The 21,107-nt window shown below is 42.7% G+C and overlaps 1 protein-coding gene across 10 annotated transcripts in view; it reads left to right on the top strand.

Moving 5' to 3' along the window:
• Positions 1-14,374: 14,374 nt before the first annotated feature.
• Positions 14,375-21,107, top strand: part of KIF21A (kinesin family member 21A) — a 93,268-nt gene continuing 86,535 nt past the window's right edge. For 9 of the 10 annotated variants that reach the window (XM_032996193.2, XM_032996192.2, XM_032996197.2 and 6 more), the window contains exon 1: positions 14,376-14,782. In XM_032996193.2, the coding sequence (XP_032852084.1) occupies positions 14,739-14,782 (44 nt within the window). In that variant the 5' untranslated portion in view covers positions 14,376-14,738. Of the gene's footprint in view, positions 14,783-21,107 lie in introns of all 10 variants that reach the window. The other variant, XM_032996189.2, reaches the window with a different exon arrangement.

Raw genomic sequence — 21,107 nt, 5'->3', positions numbered from 1 at the left:
CTAAAAATGATTGACAGTGAATGTCTGTATCTGCATTAATATCATTCTAATCTGTGAGCATTAATGTTTCTGTGTTTGCTACAAGGAGGGGCTATGGTTAGTTAATCCAAGAGCTACAGAGTGCACTGTCATTGCAGAAGGTACAATAAGTCACTTTTTAAAGTTTTAAAACAAGATAGTTTTCCACACAGGCCTCACAGGCTGTGGGTTTGGAAGCTGTGCTTGGGAAACAGCACCTCTGTTGCTCAAGCCAATGAGAACCAGCTTGTTCAAGGTGTGCCTTATACACACCCTGTTCTGCTATATAATTCATGGTAATTATATGCTCTCTGAAAACACAGAACAAAACCATAACTAGGAACAAATAGACAGTCTGGGAAAAAACTTCTTTGGTCTGTAACACTTTTTAAATAGATGCCATTTGTTTGCTCGTGCAAAAGCAATCCTTAAGCACAACTAGATTGCTGTTTCTTGCCTTGCTGAACTTTCCTGAGAGTGGACATGGTGCCAGGGCATGGGAAAAGAAAGAGGTCACCGGGGGAAGCCTTACCCTCCAAAACTGGCATTAATACAGCTGTATTTCTTAAGAGGTAGGGGTTTTACTTCCCTAGGTCCTGTCAACATCTCTGGTTTGATGTGTGGAGCAAGCAGGTGAAGCAGCTCTGACCAGCTGCCAGGCAGAGCTGAGTGGGGCTCGCTCTCTCCTTTTGCTGGTGTAAAGGGACCCCAGCACCACTCAGTTTGAAGGGCAGGGTTGGTGACTTCTGCTCTCTTTTAAAACAAAAAGCCAAAGTGCCAGACTGGAGAGGGTAGACCAGCAGGTCCTTGGTGCTGGCAGGGATCTTACCTGCTTCTGGGTGCAATGAACATATGGCTACACATTTTCCTCCTTGCATGAGGCCATAAACTGGACCTTTATGCAGGTGCCAGAGTCTCTTATTGCTCCTGGTTTAGTCATAGTGAAGTATAAATTTGTTCTGAATTGCTGGGTTTGGTTTTATTTCTCAGCAGTTTGTTTCCTAATGAGAAAAAACATGGACTCATAACTCTCCCACAGGCTGTAGTACACAGGCTGAAGTACACAGGCTGCCTAATTTAGTGTAGTTGCAATACCATATTTTTAACAATTAGTCCCTACTAATTAGTTAATTATACTGTCACTATGTAGCTATGAATAGATGTTAAATTCTATTACTGAGTGTGGTGACAGAATTAAACCCACGTGGAATGAGATAACACTCCCTACAGACTCTCCCACGCTCCCTACAGTTGTTACTACAGAAAAGATGCAAAAACAAAGCCATCCTTTTCCAAAGTGTTTTATATCATGATATCATTTTGAAATTATACCCCTTAGAGAAGCCCTGATGACACTCACTGGTGACCCACAGTAAGCAGTGCAGCTGCACCCGTGGACGTTGGTATTTCTTGGACACAGCAGGGCAGGACTGTGTCTTCAGCAGTCCCCCAGCCCAGCTGTGGATGTTCAGCTCTGCACAGCACCTGGATCACTGCAGTATCAGCTCTTGGGAGTCCCTTGGAATATCTTGTGCATGCGCTTGTGGAGGGAACAGTGCATCCTCGGGAATATGGTACAGTGTACCAGGCTGGTGGTTCCCATGAACCAGAAACTGATGCACACAGCTACAGGCATAAGTGCTATTTAGCCATGCTCAGATGAATGTGTTTCCATGCACTGTCATGTTTTTCCTGACATTTCACTTCAGAACCATGGGGTCTTGATATAACGAGTGCGTCCTTCATATGACAGCACACATGTAGGTTTTCAAAAGACTAGGAGAAGAAAGCCCCTGTGCCTGCTGAGGTCCGTCAGTGGTGCAGATGAGACTCTCATCCCCAGACCTGGAGAGCAGAGGCTGTACAGCAGTTTTACTTCACCTCAAAGTGGCTGAGACTTGCCCAGCACAGTGGGGAACCAGCATGATTACAGATGTCCTGAATCAGGCTTTTTTGTCAGCCTCCATGTTAGTGTCCTGTGGAGCCCTATCAGGAGCTGGGCATGGTCCTGCTGTGTCTCTGGCAGAGATGGGCACCAGCAGTTCCCGGACCACTGCCTTTGCAGCTACACTGGTAACAGTCTGTGCCACTGTAGCTTCAGAGGGAATTAGAACCCTGCAGTCATATGGCCTTTGAAATGTGAATGCACACCAAACACATATTACACACAGGCACCATGGTTATTTTATCAGTATCCACACTCTGTACCACCCTTATTCAACGGCCTGTGTGGATATTCACATATATGTACTCATACAGACAAATTCTGTTGTCTTTTCCTGGAAAAGGGCATAAATGTGTAAGAATAAATCAAGATCCTACTCACTAAAAAACCCCCAAACCAACAAAAAATTCCTATAAAGAAAAACATCCAAAAAAGTCACACGATATTTTAGAAAGGAAAATAATATTCCAAGTAAGAAATGGTCATAAGTGGGTGGCAATAGTTGCAACGGTGAAGCTATAGATACAGTATGGCAGAAACAGCTGTGGGTAACCCAGAGCATTTCTTTTCAGTTGAGGAATACACTTTGAGAAGACTGTCTGATCGGGTAAAAATATAGAAGGACTATAAAGGACAGAAATAAAAAGTTCTATGGGCTAAATTATGTTTTGCAAATCAGAGAATGTGTAAGGAATTTGAATAGCTGAGTTTCATCATCTTCCAGTTGAAATGAGTGTAATGCTGAGTAATTTCAAGGGGAGAAGAAATAATTCCATTATTAGAGAAATTTAATCTAGCCATGGTAACATGGTGTCACTGAAGATAACTTTGGAAACTCACAAATTTAAATAGAGTAAGACATTTAAATGACATTTTACTACAGACATCTATATGTAAATTAACCCACATAACCAATGCTACATGTAACTTCAAGTCTGGAGCTATTTAAATAATACATAACGATAGCTGATGCAGAATCATTCTAAGTTGATTTACCTGTTTCTTACCTTCTTTTGAAATTTTAATTACATTATGACAGAAAACTCAGTGCTGTGAGACAAAAGTGGAAGGGTTTGAAGACCAAAAATATGAACACTAACATAATATGGATTGATAATCAGAAGAAAACAAAGCCAACAATAGTGGATTTTAACTATAAATGCTGAAAAAATAATTAAGGTCACATATGATCTATCTTCATGATAATGAAGGCAGCTCTCAGGTAAAGCTATGTCTTCTTTGAAGACCTCCCTCCTGGAGATTTTAATTAAAAACCTAAAAACACAACAAGAAAACAAACATAAAGGTGTACATCTTTCACAGTTGTAAGAAAAGCTTGAAAAATTGATGTGAGTGAAGAATCAGAAGGTAAACACAGTGAATCCCCCTGTTTTTAAAGGCCTGAGAATTTGAAGTTTGGTCTTCTGGTTTCTTAAGCCTGTCCTGTAAGAGTTGATTAATTTTCACTCCAGTGAAAGCAGTGAGGCTTATCTGTGAAGCACATAACTCCACTGTGTGAGTAAGGGTAGTAGAATCTGGCCTGAATGAATCAGACAAATAACCATAATTATGTTAACTAGGTGCCTAAGGCATTACCTTAGTGTGCACAGCACTCTAAGAGATGTTGAGCTCTTGATGAACCAGCTACTCTTATGGGGAGCCGGGATGCTCCTTGCTGCTAAGGATTAATTCCTCTGTGCCTGGATAGACTCTGGGAAAACGCTAAAATCAAGACCGCCAGAAGATAGAGCATAGGGAGACACTTCAGCATCAACAAATATCATTTAGCACTAGGTGGTGCTCTTTTCTCTACTAAATTACTATTCAATGGTTGTGAGTGTCATGGGCTTTTTTCATTATATTGTGCCCTATTTGTTACAATAAGACTTCACTCGAAGAACAGAAAACTCAAAAGCAAAAACGTAAAGCAAACTAGAATGCTTTCTTGTGTTGCTTAGTCATCGCCAGTAAGCCCAGAGACATATATCAGGTCATGCAGCCCATTTCTGTTAGTGGGCACTGCTGTTGTTCCTGGTCTTTTTTTTCCCCAGTGCTATTTGCAGTGTCCCGGTGGTGAGGGATTTCTTACTTCCATAAGGAGATTCTCTTGGATCTGTACATAGGTCACTGTCATTAAATTTATTCCTGAGATCTTCTATGTTCCCTTTACTTTTGTATTCTTCTTCTCAAACACAGTCTATGTTCCACCCTAAATCATTCTTTGTTCATTCCCTGTATGTATTTGAGTTCCTTAGTTATGGGCTCTGTGGCTGTTACTTAGCCAGGGATACACATACTTATATACATATATATATGAAATTAGTTATTTTAAGTCTTTTCCCATGTATCAGTCTATCAGCCATTACAGGTCTTCCTCATTCCTGTTATTTTTTCTATAAACAGCCTCAAATTTGTCAATGCTTTTATTAGCAGAAGCTCACAAGAATATTTGCTAAGATTTATGTTTTCTATGAAAAGCCAGACAACGACATAATAGCTTTAATGGTTATGAAAAGTTATAGAAAAATCTCCTAATATGGAATGACTCAGTGATAACAAGTGACAAATGAAATTCTGAACACAAAGACAAAGGAGAAAATAGTCTTTCATTTTTCAGGGGAAAAAACATGATTTCATTATTGCCATACAGGAAGATGTTAGATGACAGATAACAAATGTCAGCTCAGTGCCTGTCAGACAAACACAGTCTCAGGATTTACTTGCAAAAGGATTGGGAAGACTAGAGAACATCCTTGTGCTCAGGTAAGAATCCACGGTGCAGCCTAATCTTCAGTACAGCTTCCAGTCCAGTTGTCTGATCTCAGGCACGAGGTAACAGAGCTGGAAGAGGTCCAGAGAGGGCCAGTAGAAGTGCTCAGAAGTATTACGAGGAGAAATCAAATGGAGTTAGAGCCTTCAGCTGGAAAAAGAGACAGCTGCAAAGTCATGGCTAGTTTGCTGTCCACTCTTCCTTTCAGTGTCATCCCTGAAATTAAGGAATATCCATTTTCATGCACTTTTTGGAGAGTGAGTCCTTTTGGTGCTCTCCCAAGCAATTATCAAACTCATACTGCATTAACAGAATCTTCTTTCTTCCTCCATCTGCATTTTACAGAGACTCAGTAAATGGTTTGTTAAAGCCAAATCCTTTTTGTTCTTTATAACTCCCTTCTAACTCCACCATGCTGTTTACTGGCCCCTTTGGTGAGAGCAGTACCACTCTAGGACTTAACCCATCAGAGCATTACGAAACGTTTCGCTGGGTCAGAGCAACAGCCACAAACGCTATTGCTGCCCAACGCCTGTGATGGCACTGAGGTAACAGCATGGGTGCTGGCCATCTGTCCTGATCGAGCCACAGGTTTTGAAGGTCCCAGCAGACCCTGAAAGGTCCCCCAGGGTTCCAGCACAACCGTACCCGAGACAGGGCAGGCAGATCCAGATAGCAAAGTCTGAAGAGCGACAACAGGAGATGCGGTTTGGGGAGAGCACATGTACCTGGCCACTTCCTCTGGTCCAGTCTCCTGAGATCACAGTCATTGGAACAGCCTGTTCCTTTTATTATCTGTTAATAGAGGCATTGTTCACAAATCTTGTCTAATCCTTTTTTATGCCTGCTAATAGCCTGCTTCCCCAACCTCCCGTGGCAATGAATTACAGAAGTTCATTACACACTGTGCAAAGAAATGCTCTTTCATTTCAGGATCAAACTATATCTGCAATCCCTGTCCATAAATGCAAATTTAAATAAGATTCAGCCTGTCACTGTTATGAATATTATCTTTTGGCCTAAGTGTTCCCAAGCGATACATATACAATGAGTGGTATGAAAATGATTTCAAATAAAAGTAAAACAATGCTCAGTTTGTTGCATTTTTCCAGGGAAAAGTGAGGAATGGTTTAGCCATGGCTGCTATCCAGACAAGTGAGCACCTCTTCTCCACCAACATGTAACCCAGCACAGACCTGGAAGTGTTTTCTCGTGGGAAGTGGAGGTGAGACTTGCAGCCTATCACAGAGTTTGGCCCAGTGGCCCTGGCTGCTGCTGCCATAGTACAGCACACGGTACAGCAGTGGTCCTGCTGCAAACCCTCTTTGGGAACTCCTGCTTCTCAGATCTCCCAGCTTGTTATATCACCATTTCAACTACCTCTTTTTTTTTTTTTTTTTTTTTTTTTTTTTTTTTTTTTTCCCATAACTTTGTGTGACAGTGCAAACACAGGCTGCACACACATAGAGAGTAAAGCAACTCATGCCATGCTTAATCTACAGCTGTCATCCCTTAATTTATAAATTCCATGATGCTATCAAAATAAAGACTCTCAGTTTTGTCTTGCAAGACCTATTCTTTACCTGCCCAACCCTCTGTTATTCAGGTGACTCTCCACCTACTCTCTCTTCCCCAAGTTCCTGTGTTGCCTGTGGCTTGTGGTCCCAGTACTGTTTAGGTAATTAGTCATGTCTTCACCCACCTTCCATCCTTATTTTTTTGTTATTACTATTTATTATTTTTAATGTGGTAATGCCTAAGGATGCCAATTAGGAAATAGTCATAAAAACCGTACAACAGGCCCTAACCCAAAGAACTCACCACCTGGGGTTTAGGTACACTGTGGCTAGTGAAATACATAGACAAGTGGGAAGAAGCCTGGGAGAACAGCACAGGAGGACAAGGTGTTTACACAGGGTGATATAAAACTGGTCACAGACTAACCTCTGCTAATAGTCATTAGCAGGCTCTGCAGGGAGATGGAACATTTCCTGGCCTCTTTGGAACTAATTTCATCTGAGTATTTTACCAGGTAGAGAACTGAAAATTTATTTCATTTGGAATGTGCTAGGGTTTTGATGATTGTTGTACAAATATGTAAATTCATTTTTTTCTATCTAATCTAGGGCAGACTAGCAAAACTGCCCAGGGGAGGCTGCCCTGTGACTGCTACCGCTGTGCTCATCGTATGCATATAGGACTCCTGTCATTCAGTACCTTCCACGAGGCTGAACCAAAAACTGAAAGCATGGTAGTTACGGGGGAAAGGTGAAGGACAGAGGAAGGATGAGGATACTATTGGGAGGGACATTATGAAAAATCCATCATGTTGGGTAACTGTATCCTTAAGGCAAAATTTGTGTTGTGCAACTGCAACACATTCAAGTCTGAACAACGGGTTCTGGTGAGAGGCAGCAGAAACTAATTTCCCGTGCAACTTTTGTATTAATAATTCATGTCCTTAAGGTGTGGTCCAATAGTGTTTGCACAGACACAGGAGTCAGTCCTAATACTGGTTCTGACAACTATTTCTTCTACAGATATCTGCGATTCTCATGTCCTTCTTATTTTAATTTCCTCATATGAGAAAGGGGAAGAGCTGTACTTGCCTTGGTTCAGATTTGTAAAAGAGTTGGCCTACTACTCTGTTCCTTTGGAGATATTGTGTAGTCTTGCAACAGCATGAAGAAAGCATAACATTCAGTCATCTTGATCTAGTAGCATTTTGGGTTTATTTCAAGGTGTTAGTGAATAAGGCCATAGGACTGGGTTAAGAAGAATAAGTTTCTGACCCACGGAGTGGAGTCCATTGTAAAAGACTGCAGGACCTGGCTACACCTCAGGAGATATTTACTATAAGGTCTCATCCTTCTAAGACTTGAGTTATTTTCTTCTTCATACCATGCTAGATTTGAATAGTGTTATCATAAACTATTAAACTAAATTACATTATTGGAAAGGCTACTTTCTGATCTTTTTTCCCTCTCATCTCCATTATTTATATTCTTCCTGTAATACCTGAAGGGACTTCCGGTTGCCAGTGTGAATTTGCAAAATTTTACTGCAAAACAGCTGATTGCAACTTTCAGTTAACCAACGAATTCTGAAAACATGGTGATATAAATGGCATGTTCATCTTTAGTGTATGTCCACTGATTTGAGTCATGAGTCTGTCAAGATCACGTAGAGGAGTTTTTCCCCAGAGATGTGTTCTCTTTCTTGTGCTTTCTTCTATTCTAGCAGTGCTGGTTTAGTGGGGATCTAATTTATATGTGTATTACATGGGATATAAAGTAATGTGTATATTTATATTAAAATATTTATCCTGATATAATCATCTTCGTGTACACAGCAGTTACAGTGGTACAAACTACAGCAATCTTTAGGCCGAGAAGAAAGATAAATATGTGTATGGGTATAAGGACATTTTTGTCGAATAACACAAACACTCTGAGCTGCCAGGAGCAGAGGAAAACTGTACTGCTTTGTTAACAGTGATATAGTTAAAACAGTACAATTTTTGTGTATAAAACCCATGCATTAGTACATAAAGAAATTCTTTCTTTCTTCATCAAGTGTAGTGGTGTAGCTAGCAGCTCTATTCTCATTGAATCCTCTGCTCAGCTCCAGATACAATCACTTAATCATGTGTTTCTTTCCATTAGATTTTCTCCTTTACAGTTCATTCATTTTCTGGAAGGTGGATGGAAAAAAAACATCTCTTTTCTTCTTGCTTCAGAGGTGCCTGATGCTACTTTTCCTCTTGTGCTGACCAGCTCCAGAAACAACCCTGCAGAGACATTGCTTGGTTTTGACTCCAGAGGTCCCTTTTCCTTGTCCACCTTGTCCTTTCTGGTTTCTCTACCATCTTCTCTACACAGTGATCTATACTAAACCAGTCTGTTTCCTTTCCTTACCTGGTGTTATTGTGATTATATAAACAGCATCTTGGAATCCTTTCTTCCTTCTCAACTTTGAAATTACCTTCCCCCATCCTGTTGTGAGCCAAGTGATAATTTCACTCAGAAACCTGCTTTCTTTTCCACAGTTATTGGAAGCAAAGGCTCCCTTGTTGTACTTTATAGCCTGCCAGTTTACAGTGGCTTAACACTTTTCTTTCCTCATTGTTATTTAATCAAATGTCTCAGTGAGTGATGGGAAGAAAATGAAAAGCATTTGAAATGTCTTTTATAAGCTTGACTGATTTCCAAGACCTGCATTTTGAAATGAGAAGCCAGCCAGAGAAAGTCCTGAAAAATCAAGATGTCACATTTTTCAGAAGTTTAGTTTAGTTTATAGCAAAAATCTTTCAAAAGATGACTATGGAAGAGACTAAGGTTCATGTAAGCCCAAGGCATCACACAGGAAATGCAAACAGAAGTTTCACTTTGCTAAGTAGAAACCTGGAAGCACTGAATATGTTAATGCTGAAGACTTTTGTGTTTAGTAAATAAAATGGAGTGATTATCGCTGAGGAGTGAATGCTGCTGACTTAATTTCCAGCTCATGAAACCCAGTTCCATAGGAGTCCAGTTAACCTTCCTGTGTCAGAAGATACTGGAATACAAAGAGTTACTGGGTCACACAGTTCATAGAATTATGACAGACCCGGACAAGGAAAAAATTATAGAGAAAATCCATCATCACTTACATGAGCCAAAATTTCTACATTTTCAAACTATCATATGAATGAAAATGATCAAAATTTCACTCATTAGAACGTATATATTATATCATATTTGCATATACATTTAGGTTTCATGGTGTGTCATTCCAAAATCACTGAATAAATTCTGGCTTGTATGTGGATAAAATAGTTTATTTAATACACACATTCAAGAAAACAATAGTCACTAATGAGATGATATACTAGCTGTTTATTTCCTGTCAATTTGAGTGTGAATTTGATTAAACACTGTGAACTATGAAAATTATGAGATTTAATGACCTTCAGAACAAGACTGTTCTTCCATAGCACTTGAACATTTCATGTTCCGCTGTCTGTATCCAAAAGAATATCTGTCTTCCATAATGGTGGCTTGAGTGTTTAACTTGACAAAGGCTACTAATTTTGCTTGAAGCCTTCTACCAGTCATGGTGCAATTGGTCTAACTAATACAGATTAATCAGAAATTAGTGATTTCATATATTATTGCCTGTCTCAATGAAACACTGTCACCTCCACCATTCAGCAGAAAAACACTAGAGAACGTCACGACTGTATAATGAGTGTCAGGCTGTTACCTGATAAAGTTTTGTACAGTGAAATCTTAAATAAGGGTCATTATTAAACCATTATGTTATAGATCCTTAGGGTTATGAATTATCTCAATGTTAATATCTTCTAACACTGCTCTGTTATTTCCATCAACAGAACCTTTTCTCTGAACTAAATATTTTCAACAGGTCAAAGAAATAGGTGACCTTATCATGGCCCTAGCTAACAAGTTGAACCTTTGATTAAATTGGCTTATTTAGTACTGGTAAATTATCACAGTTTAAGAATTTGAAATGACGCCTCTACTGTTTTAAGTGGTCTATTTTAATTAGATAATTTCATAACCAGCTGGTACAACATAGGCATGGCCCAAACAACTTCTCTGCAAACATACATGAGTCAAAACACAGGGATCTTACTTCTAAGTGGAGTATGCTTGTCTCCTTCAGGTTGTGTACAACTGAGTGATTTTAGGTGGCTTCTGATGCTTAAAGGAACTCTATGGACAGCTTTACCAACTGCGCAGGGTGTCCATGTGTGTATGTGTCAGTCAGAGCCATCCCTCTTCCAAACCCAGGTCTTTGTTTGGTTGCTCCAGTGATGCTGCCCAGCCTTGCACTTTGTACCCTCTCTGCAAACCTCTGCAGCTGATCAGGGGGTGACCAGAGGTGGTTTGTGGCTGTGGTGTTGGGCCCACAGGAGAGACAGGGTGCTCTACTGCAGGTCCTACCTGCATGCATGTTGACTGAGGAGCATGAAGAGAGGGAAACCTCATTCATTAGCTCTCAGACTGGACAAATCTGTAAATGTTAACATACAGCTTTACTAACACTAAAGAAGATACTGGCAGTATGGCTACATACTTAGACAGTGAAAGAAAGGGAGTGATTGTGCCCTTATTTATCCAAGTTAATCCTTCAGTGAGATGAATAGGATGATGGAGAGCAGAGGTCAACCACATTATAAGAAATGGAAAGCGGGAGAACTGATTTAAGTTTCCTGGGGCAGCCAAGTTAACAGTATATCAGACTGTTTGTTTACATTGTGTGAGTTGGGAAAAAACTAAACAAACCAGTTTATTTTAACAAAACCACTGTATGCTTTCTGGAAGTGGGAAGCACAGAGAAAGGTCTGCCATTAAAGAAATAGGACCTATGTCTTTTTCCTGTTTTACATCTGAGTGGTCACAAATCAGGCAATTTCCATGAAACATGTCAGGAGGCTAAATGTAACTTGCTATATCAATTTCAGAGGAGTCTGGCATTGGAGTAAAATATTTCAATAGAAAATATATCTGTAATACTGTAGGATTGAAACAACCATAAATTAGAAGAGAATAGTTCTATTACATCACCAAAATCTCTGACTTCCTGTTTAATCCCGATGTGGATAACACATCTTTGTCATTAAGGTCTGAAACCTGTAAATACCAACCCACCTGTATATATAACGTTAAGATCAGGAGGACTTCTGCCAGACTTTTTAATCTAACTGCATTTTCCATGTGGCAGATGAGGTCTGGATGGGGTCAGGCTGAGTCAAATGTCTAAGGGCACACGAGGGCCTGAAAAGAAATGCCGCTGTCAAGACCTAGAGTATGATCCTGGGTCTGAGCAGCTGGGACTGAGAAAGTCACAGGAAGCTCCTGCGGCTGCTGCTCCCCGCAGGGTGTTTAGCACAGCTCACATGCTGAACCGGAGGCACTGACTTAGCAGGATTTTATACGCATGCTCAGGGTGATGTGGATGAGCTTTCCTGTACTGGGGCCTACCTAGCAAAAGATGCTGCGTGGAACAAACGCAGGCAGATATTGCCAAGGTACAAATTTGGCTTGAGCGTTTTTGTTACATTAACCTTCTAGCTGTGTCAGCTGAAAAAATGCATTGGATACTGTTGGCTGAGAAAGTATCCAAGTTATTAAAGCTATTACGGTGAAAACATAGCAACCTTTGCCTTTTCCATATTTGCTTAAGCTTTATTGTTATCTTGATTTGTAAATCTGGTATAAATAAATTATGGTAACTTCATTATGCTGTAGGATTCTACTCACTGTGGATGGGCTGCAGGTATTTTTAAATAGCTCAGTACAGGCAGATGTACGACACAGTCACAAATGTTTAGTCCCCAGTAGCTGGAAACGCCCTGAACTATGAGCTTTCAATCACTTTCATTCTGAGGCTATTTTGTATGAATGCCAACACAATTCACCTGCAGGAGCTTTTTCTTTATCTGATATCTTGCCCATTCTAGAATATGTTGCAAAAATGGAGAAGCAAAGCACCTGGCCTATGGCATTAAATAGAATATAGTAAGCTCTGAAGCCTGGGGAAATGTAGGCTTTGTTCTGCCTCTACCGGATTCCCTCAGTGACTTCAAACTGAACTGTGTCTTTATTTTTCTACATTTCAGATAAATATTATCTCAGTATATTTCAGCGATATGCTGTGTAGCTGAAGTCCCCTCATACTTTCAAATGCTGTCAGAGCTTTGTATGGTGTTGCTGTATAATTCAAAAGAAAGCAGAAGACGATCATTTTGTATAGCAATTTCCAGGTGGGCCGTTTTTCAGAAACAATCCAATTTCTAAGTGAATAGAGAAATCCAGAAAAGATAGAGAAAATATGAGAAACACACAGAGTAACAGTAATACAGTGGATTTCTTCTGAAAAGGAGGGACTTTTGAGAGAGATGGGGACATGGCTAGAGGCCCCATCCTGCTGGCAGATCTCACCTGCCCATCTCTGACAGAGGCTGGGGCCTGGGCATGAACAACCTTTGCTATCAGAAGCAAAACAACTTGAACTGCAAGGTTTTTAGCATATCATTACAAATTCAAACCCGGGCCTATTCTGATGGAAAATCTTCCCTAGGAATGTGAATTGTTTTGGGCAAAATAACCAGGCTTGTTTCCTGGCAGGGATTATATTTGCATCAAAAATTAATGTCATCCGCCCACTCAGTTTCCAGCTAAAAACCAGGCATTTCATTAGCGAAGTGAGAACAGCAATGCCTGGCTGGAGGAGCTAGGGCAAACAAATCTGCTGAGCAGGGCCAGAAAAATGGGAGACCTGCACGCTCCCACAGGCATGAGGGTCGTGACGACCGCACGGGGCCAGGGGAGGAATGAGGAGGAACGAGGACATTGCATTCATGCTCAGGAGAGGGAAACAGGTGGAAGAGCGAAACCACGAGCCCTGACAGGGGGCTAAGCTCCTCTTTCCCAGCAGGGAGGCCTCGAAAGCCGTGTGCGGAGCCCTGGTGTGTGGCTGTGCACGTGTGTGTGTGCAAGAGCCACGCATGTTGATAGCATGAGTGGAGAACTGTGTGGGGGACGAGGTGTGTGTGTGGAGCCAGGGCACACAAGTGCCACAGGTGTGTATGTGTGAGGGAAGAGCCAGCGTGTGTAAGCCAGGCGCCAGAAACGGCGTCGCCTGCGCCCATAGCTGCTAGCACGTAGGTGAGTGTGCAAGAAGTGCGTGTGGGGCTACACCAGGGTGCACGGCGCTACACCAGAGCTGTGCGTGGAGGGTGTTCACTGCACGTGTGTGTGTGTGTGTGTGTGTGTAAAAGCATATGTGAGGAGGGGGGTGTGCAAGAGGTGTGTGTGGGAAGGGCCGTGTGTGCCCGAGAAACAGGGGTGTGTGTGGAGAGGTGGGTGTGTGAGGGGCATGCGTGTGCCTGAAAAGGGGGGTGTGTGGAGAGCCATGGGGGGGGTGGGGTGGGTATGTGGAAAGCTGTGGGGGGTGTGTGTGTGGGGGGTGTGGAGAGCCGTGGGGAGGTATGTGGGTGTGTGTAGAGCCGTGGGGGAGTGTGTGGGGCACGGGTGTGTGGAGACCCGTGGGTGTGTGTGTGTGGGGTGCGGGTGTGTGGAGACGCGTGGGGGTGTGTGCGGGGTGCGGGTGTGTGGAGAGCCGCGGGGGTGTGTGCGGGGTGCGGGTGTGTGGAGAGCCGTGGGGGTGTGTGTGGGGTGCGGGTGTGTGGAGACGCGTGGGGGTGTGTGCGGGGTGCGGGTTTGTGGAGAGCCGTGGGTGTGTGTGTGTGGGGTGCGGGTGTGTGGAGACGTGTGGGGGTGTGTGCGGGGTGCGGGTGTGTGGAGAGCCGCGGGGGTGTGTGCGGGGTGCGGGTGTGTGGAGAGCCGCGGGGGTGTGTGCGGGGTGCGGGTGTGTGGAGAGCCGTGGGGGTGTGTGCGGGGTGCGGGTTTGTGGAGACCCGTGGGGGTGTGTGCGGGGTGCGGGTGTGTGGAGAACCGTGTCGGGGGCCGTGTGCCCGTGGGTGAGGAGAGGCCCGTCGGGCGCCCCGCCGTGCCCGCGCCGCCGGCTGCGGCTGCCCGGGGCGGGGCCTGCTGACGCATTGCGGCTGGAGCGGGCGCGGGGCGGCTGGGGCGGGCGGGCGCTGGGGCGGCTGAAGCCCGGAGGGGCCTGGGGCCGGAGGGGCGGGGGACTGGTGCCCGGAGGGGCTGGGGGCCCGTGCCCGCGGCCCGTCCCTCCGCCCGCCGCCGGGCTGACTGACAGCGCTCCCCGCCCAGTGACTGGAAGGGCCGGAGCGGGGTGGGGGGAGGAGGAGGAGCGGCGCGAACCGCCCTGCGCTGCTGCGGCTCCTACCTATTCATTCAGGCACCTAAAATGGCTGGAGAGAGGAGGTGGCGGAGCAGGAGGAGGAGGTGAGGGGGCAGCCGCAGCGGTGCCCCCCCCCCCCCCCCCCGCTCTCCGGCGGGCCCCTCCTCGGCCCGGCGGCGCCCCCCACTCCCGGCAAGGCTGGCGGCCGCCCCTCGCCTGCCCCCCGGCACCATGTCGGCCGGCCAGGACGAGAGCTCGGTGCGAGTGGCGGTCAGGTAAGCGGCACCGCCGCCGCCCCTCCCGTGGGGACCGAGGGTCGGTGGGTGCGTGGGTGGGTGTGGGAGTGCGAGTGCTTCCCGCGGGCCCTCACGCCCGGTCACAGGTGACCGCGGCCGGCCGTGCCCCGTGGAGCGGCTGCGGGCTCCCCACGCGCGGGAGCGGGGTTCGCCGCCCGGGGACAGCAGCGAGGGACATCTTCCCTGCGGAAAGAGCGTGTCACCTCGGCTCCTGCCGAGCCTCGTTTTCCTTGCGGCAGATGGAAATAGCCAAAGGAGAGGGGAATACCCTCCTTCTGAGGGCTTTCTCAGTCATTTCTCTCTAATTTTCAGCAGCGACCCTAAAAATGTTCCAACTAATTATAGCCCGGTGCTGTAAGTGCTTACTCATGGAAGTAAAGCAGCCTCTAGACTGTAGCGATGCCGTTTGCATCACGGAGCTTTGAGAGAGTGGATCCTGGCAGACTGATATTTTTAGAAGGATAAAGGCTTTTATCCCATGGAGGCTGCGCCTACCCTTACATACCGGGAGGGATGGACTTCCATGGGGCTGCTTGCAGTAAATGAGGATGGGTATATGTGGAAGTCATAATGGGAGTGGAGGGTATATCATTTTAAAACATCAGCTAATTCAAATTACTCTTTTATCAGAGATAAAAATCTGTTGTTCGTCAGTGAACTCTTGGCTCTTCTTGGTTTTCTATGGAAGATATTATTTTATTGTTTGAAGAACTTCCAGATTAGCCCACGGATGCCTTAATTTTCAAAATGTCTATGTAATTCAAATGTGGAAAAAAAAAGATATGCGCCTGTGTGTGTGTGTATGTATGCATGCATGTATATATGTATACGCATGTCAATATCTGATTTTTGGTAGTGATACAGAATGACAATTTATTTCTTTCCTTTAAAGAAGTTTCTTTACATTATGTGCTGATGCACTTGGAGTATTATGCCGCAAGAAATCAGATCGTAGGGGAAGGTCTGTATCTCCCAGTGAGTCCTCGGAACCACTACATACATCTTACCTTGGTAGATAATGCAGAGGTTGTGCAGGAAGACAAAGAGTGTGGATCTTTTTTCTCTGAAGGGCATAGAAATAAGCGATGATACTGCATGTAGTTGTTGGTATGTGCGTGTGGGGAGAACGGTTCAATAACATTTTCAGTAAACAGAGAAACACCGCCCCTGCATGATAACATGGGATGTATGCTGCAGTTGTTCATTAAAGTCTGCTTGCTGGTTCCACTAGCGTTTGCTATGGGGAGAGATGCTTTTGTGAATGTAGTTATCTGGTGAAGCATTTTTCACAGAAAGTACAGGGAAGTATTGTTCCAAAGCATAATTAGGCTGTATTTTCTAAAAAGGAAAATATTGAGATAGGTGTGATCCTAAAAATAGGGTGTGTTACAGGTTTACAGACTGCTCTGTCATTTGAAGAAAATATTAAATATGTTCTGAGCCAAAAAAAACAGTGATGTAAAAGTTCATTTACAAATATGGAGATCTGTTGCAGCTAGGACTAAATAAAACCTGATGGTGGAAATGGGTTTATAGTCGTAGGTGTGTGATAAATAGATTAGAAGTAATACATGGCAAATAACTTGTAAAAGTGAATAAAAATCACCAAGCTGTAGCTCTTGAAAACAAATTCCTAATGTTACAGGGTGTATTGCTGTCATATAATTGTCTAACATCTTATGTCTGAGTGCAGTTCACTAATAATGAAGAATTGCATCTTTCCTCCTGTCTGCTTTCTTCCTTTTGGCAGATTCTTGTACAAGATTTCTCCCTCTTTGCTTAGAAATCATGAACAAAACCATGCACAATTACTTTTTCTTCCCCCTACTAGTAGCTCTTTGTAGATGGTTTTCTATTATTTCTGGTTGTGTATTTTGCACAGTCCTATAATTTAACTGGTCTTGCAACTCGTTGTGTATCTGTGCCATCCTGTACTGTGTATGATGAATATTACATTCTGTTTCCTTGTTGTTTTTTGTTCTTCAGTTCTTTGGAAACTTGAGTTTAGTTCAGTGATGATCTCCGCTGTTGTGATGAATTAGCCTTTGTTTTGTATACGTTTCCTGAACAAGGCTTGCTCTACAGCAGGACCAGCTTTTAGTTTGCAACCCCTGTGGTTGGTAAATGAAGAAAGATACTGCACTGAACTTACTGCAAAGCTGAATTTACTTAAACTTTTTAAATATAGGTTGTAGAATAGACATCACTGAAATTGTTTAGCAAATTATTTTTCCAGAACCCAGTCATCTCACTTAATTGTATACAGCAGGATTCAAAAATACTTCATACTTTCCAATTAGCACCACCTTTAAGCTATCATCTTGTATGCTAATTGCTCCCCATTTTCTTTAGTATAATAATGGGTTTGTGAATGATGAGCTAAATACTCCGGTTTAGTAAAGCATGAAAGCTGAAAATAGTTTGGCAGATAATCCAGTAATTCATGTTAAATTCCCCAATTAAGAAAGAAATTCCTCCTATTTTGTCATCCATCGCTGAAGGACTTGTGGATTTATAATTATTATGATGGTGTACAATTTCAGCAAAGAACTTTGCTCTCTGTGTGACTGTGTATAGTGTCTGTTTTCAGATAAAATCAGAGCACCTCCATGGTAGTTATCTAATCAGATGGCTGTTTTTTCCTTTAAATGTGAAAAGGTATCATTTTTTGTAAATCTGAAATTGCTGTCTTGCTTTTGTAAATGTCTTTTCAGTGTATGAAAACCAGCTTTTGACCAGGAGGCTATGAAATGGTGTAAGCATCGTAACAACTGTTTCTGGAACCAAGTCCACAAAAGGATGTGGATTATAGTTCCTAATTCTTGTTTGTCTTGCCACTTCAGTGGTGTCCACAGCCAAAATACAGCATGTAGGCTTCCGCCGTAGGCTGCCGTGTTGGGTAGATGAAGTTCTCACTTAAGACTGAGATCCTCAACAGCCAGTGGTCTATGTTAGTATTGCATTTTGGAGAGCCATTGTATGAACTATGCAGGGACTGGATGGGATCACTGCATTCAGTGCCCATAACTGTTAAGTCAGAGTTATGTTTACTTTTACTAACCAGACCTGGACTGTGTCATAGGAATCGAAATAGCTCCAACAGAAGAGGTAACAGTGCCTACACTCACTTCATATTGCTTGGAGCTGTGGGGTTAGAAGGTCCTAGCAGTGATGATTTAAGAAGACAAGAAAGTTGGACTTCAGTCCTTTGCATTTTTGGATACATGCTATACAAGGCAACTCATGGAGAGCAATAATTTTTGGATAGGGCTCACCAGGAGGCTTACATGGGAGACTACTATCTGATAAAGCATGGAAGGATGTCTGTTATTTGGATCCTGTTATGGAGAAGACATAAAAGTGTGGAACATTGAAGTAAACATCTATCTTCTAGTCCTCTAAAGGAGGAAGATGGCCTTCATTCACTCTGAGTCAATGGAGGCCCCAGACGTATAGATGATAAGCTTCAGTGTTGATTTGTAATACTGACTTTTGAGATGCTGTGTGAAAATAGAAGATGAAATAGTGAAGAAAAATGTGAAAAGATGAATAGGTCTAGATGCTTACCAGCAGTTGAGAAAAGTAAGATAGTCACTCAGACATGCCTGGGTGACACCTCAGGTGGAGCAGACAATAATAGGACATGAAGTGTCAGTTGGCGAAGCGAAAGGAAGTAGGGCTTTGGCATTGGGCATGTTGTTATGAAAGACGAAGCTCAGTTGAAACTGTGTTAACAGGCAGAACACAAAGAGCCACAGGAGAGAGGAGCTAGGGATGGTATTTTATAATCAGATATGTTTAACATCAGTGAGCAGTAAAGACCAGAGCTGTGAAAGTTTCCACTCTTCATTATCCTCGGGATGTTTGTGTGTATGTGCCACCTTCCCTACTTTGTCAAGAGTACCTCACTGTTACTGCTTCATCTGCTGTGACTGACGTCTGCTCTGTGTTTCATCCCTCAAGCAAAGAAGGGGAGTGTTGCTACCTTCCTCCTCACGTGTGTAGAGAGGCTGTGGGATCCAGCCACCCAGCTCTTCCCGAATCATCTCAAAAGTTTCCTTCTTGTACCCGCCCTGGGTATCTGCGATATGTTGTGACACTGCTACACAGAGGTGCAATGTTGACGTTGCCGAGTATGGAAATCATGGGTGCAAAATGTAATGGATCTACTGGGAAATTTTCCTAATAACAGTGGGAGTAATAATTATAGCTGATGAATTAAAACCTCCAGGTTCTGTTTCTGATATTCCAAAAAGGAGATGAAGTACTCTAGGAAAACATACTGATTACTAATTCAATTTAGGAACAGAGATTTTTGCAAGTAATCAAGCTGCTTGTGGCATGAAATCAGGATACAATGTTAACTTCTGATAAGGCAAGTGTGATATGTTCATCTTTTGTAACAGTAGCCTTCTACTGCAAAGGTTTGTTACAGGAATACTGATTTCTTCTTTTCGTAGCCCCAGTTCTCGAACTATGTGACTAGTTGGACCTTTCCTATGTTTTTTTTTTTTTTTTTTTTTTTAGTCTTCTTTGGTAGTTTCTGCATGTGTTTTCTGCTCATACAGAATCTGCTGTTTGTTGTTGTTTTGCCTCCCTCTACCTTTTAATCTTTTTGCATTCCTATTTTTCAGCATTTCCTTCTGATAAATTCTACGCTGAAGTTTTTTCTCTGTGCTAGATCCAGGTACTGTTAAATACACTAGGAAAGAAGCAGACAAGTGGAAGGAACCTGTCTCTTTTGATAGGTGTGTCTTGAAGCACTTCAGCTGTTGAAATTAATTTTCTTTATTGGGCTGCTGTTCTGCAAACACTTACAGCTGTGCTTAAGCTTCCTACTGTGAATAGATCCTCAAATGTCATATGAATGGCTATGTATACTGTGATACATATCATGAGCTCTGGAGGGCAAAGGTACTCATTTCACACTTCCCATGCTAATGCTAAGCATTTTCATAAAGCATCTGTAACTAGATGAGCAACAACAGTGGTTTACAGTGATATCCACTGGCTCCTTAAAATGAACCAAAATTTTCCTTTTATTAGACAATAGTTATGACCCATCTGTAATCATATGAAGCTGTGAAAGTTTTTTTGGGAAAATGTCTCAAAGTAACTGTATTAATCAAGTTCAGCAGTCTATCAGTATGCAGGTATGTCCCACCAAAGATTGGAGAAAAAAAAAATTCAACAGTATTAAATAGTAATTTTTTTTTTTGGGGGGGGGGCGGAGGGCATGTTAGGTGTTGGGAAATACTACTTTTGGAGAGAAAGTCTGTTAATGGAAAGCTACAAAAGAGATCTTGTTTTTGGAAAGCTCATGTTGCATATCTTTTGTTAGTTTTGATGTTTCTCTTTACTCCCTGACTTAAACAAACATTCCCTTGTCCTTCACTGAAACTTTACCCCATCCATATGTTTTGCGTTTTCGGTGAAAAAAAAAAAGACAGGACACCATCTGCTGTTGAATTAGTTCTGGTTTCATCATCTTTGACTTGATCATCCGTAACTGATATTGCTCGGGGCAGGCTGAAATCTGTGATCTTGCTTTCTAGGAAACAAACTTCCCTTTCCATCACTCACATGATGTAAACACAAACTTATTCTTTGGTGGAGTGCTAGTCGGACATTTCCATTTATGTCATGTATTCCTTGCCATAAGATGGGTATGTCTTGATTTAGGAAGAAGAAAAAACAATGAGTGGTGTGCACGAGTGGTCTGTTCATGCTTGTAGATGAATTATATTTTTAACTTGACATTTCCCAAAGTTTGTAGAAGACTTGGAAGTTTGCTTTGAAAATCCATTGAGTTAGTCACCAATTTCCATTTAATGGTGTTTTCTTTACTACTCTATGAAGGGTTAGAATTTATATTGCTGGCCTAGATACGCCTTTATTACTAAACTCAAACCTTCACATTTTCAGCTTTTCTGTGTGACTTCTGTAAATTCTTCTATAGTAGCTGAATGGCCCTTGTGCTTGGGATCAGGGGAGCCTTGCTCCCTCCCTCTGCTTTCCCTTTATTTGCTTTAAGCATTTTGTAGATTTCCCTTGCTGTCCACTCAGATGGCTGCTGGAATTCCTGCTTTCATGGTCTGTTGCCTGATTACTGCTGGGGAAATAGAGCCATTTCAGGTGCATTTTTTTCTGTTAAAGGAAAAGATTCAGTATCCTGCTATATTTGTGGCATCGATTTTTGTTGTTGTTATGCTAATATAATTCCCATGTAAAATACTTGCAAGAAGTTAAAAGTATCATTTGAACTGTCAAAGAAGAAAGTTTAATTAGAAATCAAACCAAATCT

This window comes from Tyto alba, unplaced genomic scaffold (assembly GCF_018691265.1).
Source record: "Tyto alba isolate M040663 unplaced genomic scaffold, T.alba_DEE_v4.0 Super-Scaffold_2, whole genome shotgun sequence".
Classification (NCBI taxonomy): Eukaryota; Metazoa; Chordata; class Aves; order Strigiformes; family Tytonidae; genus Tyto; species Tyto alba.
This window is presented reverse-complemented; position numbering and strand designations above follow the sequence as displayed.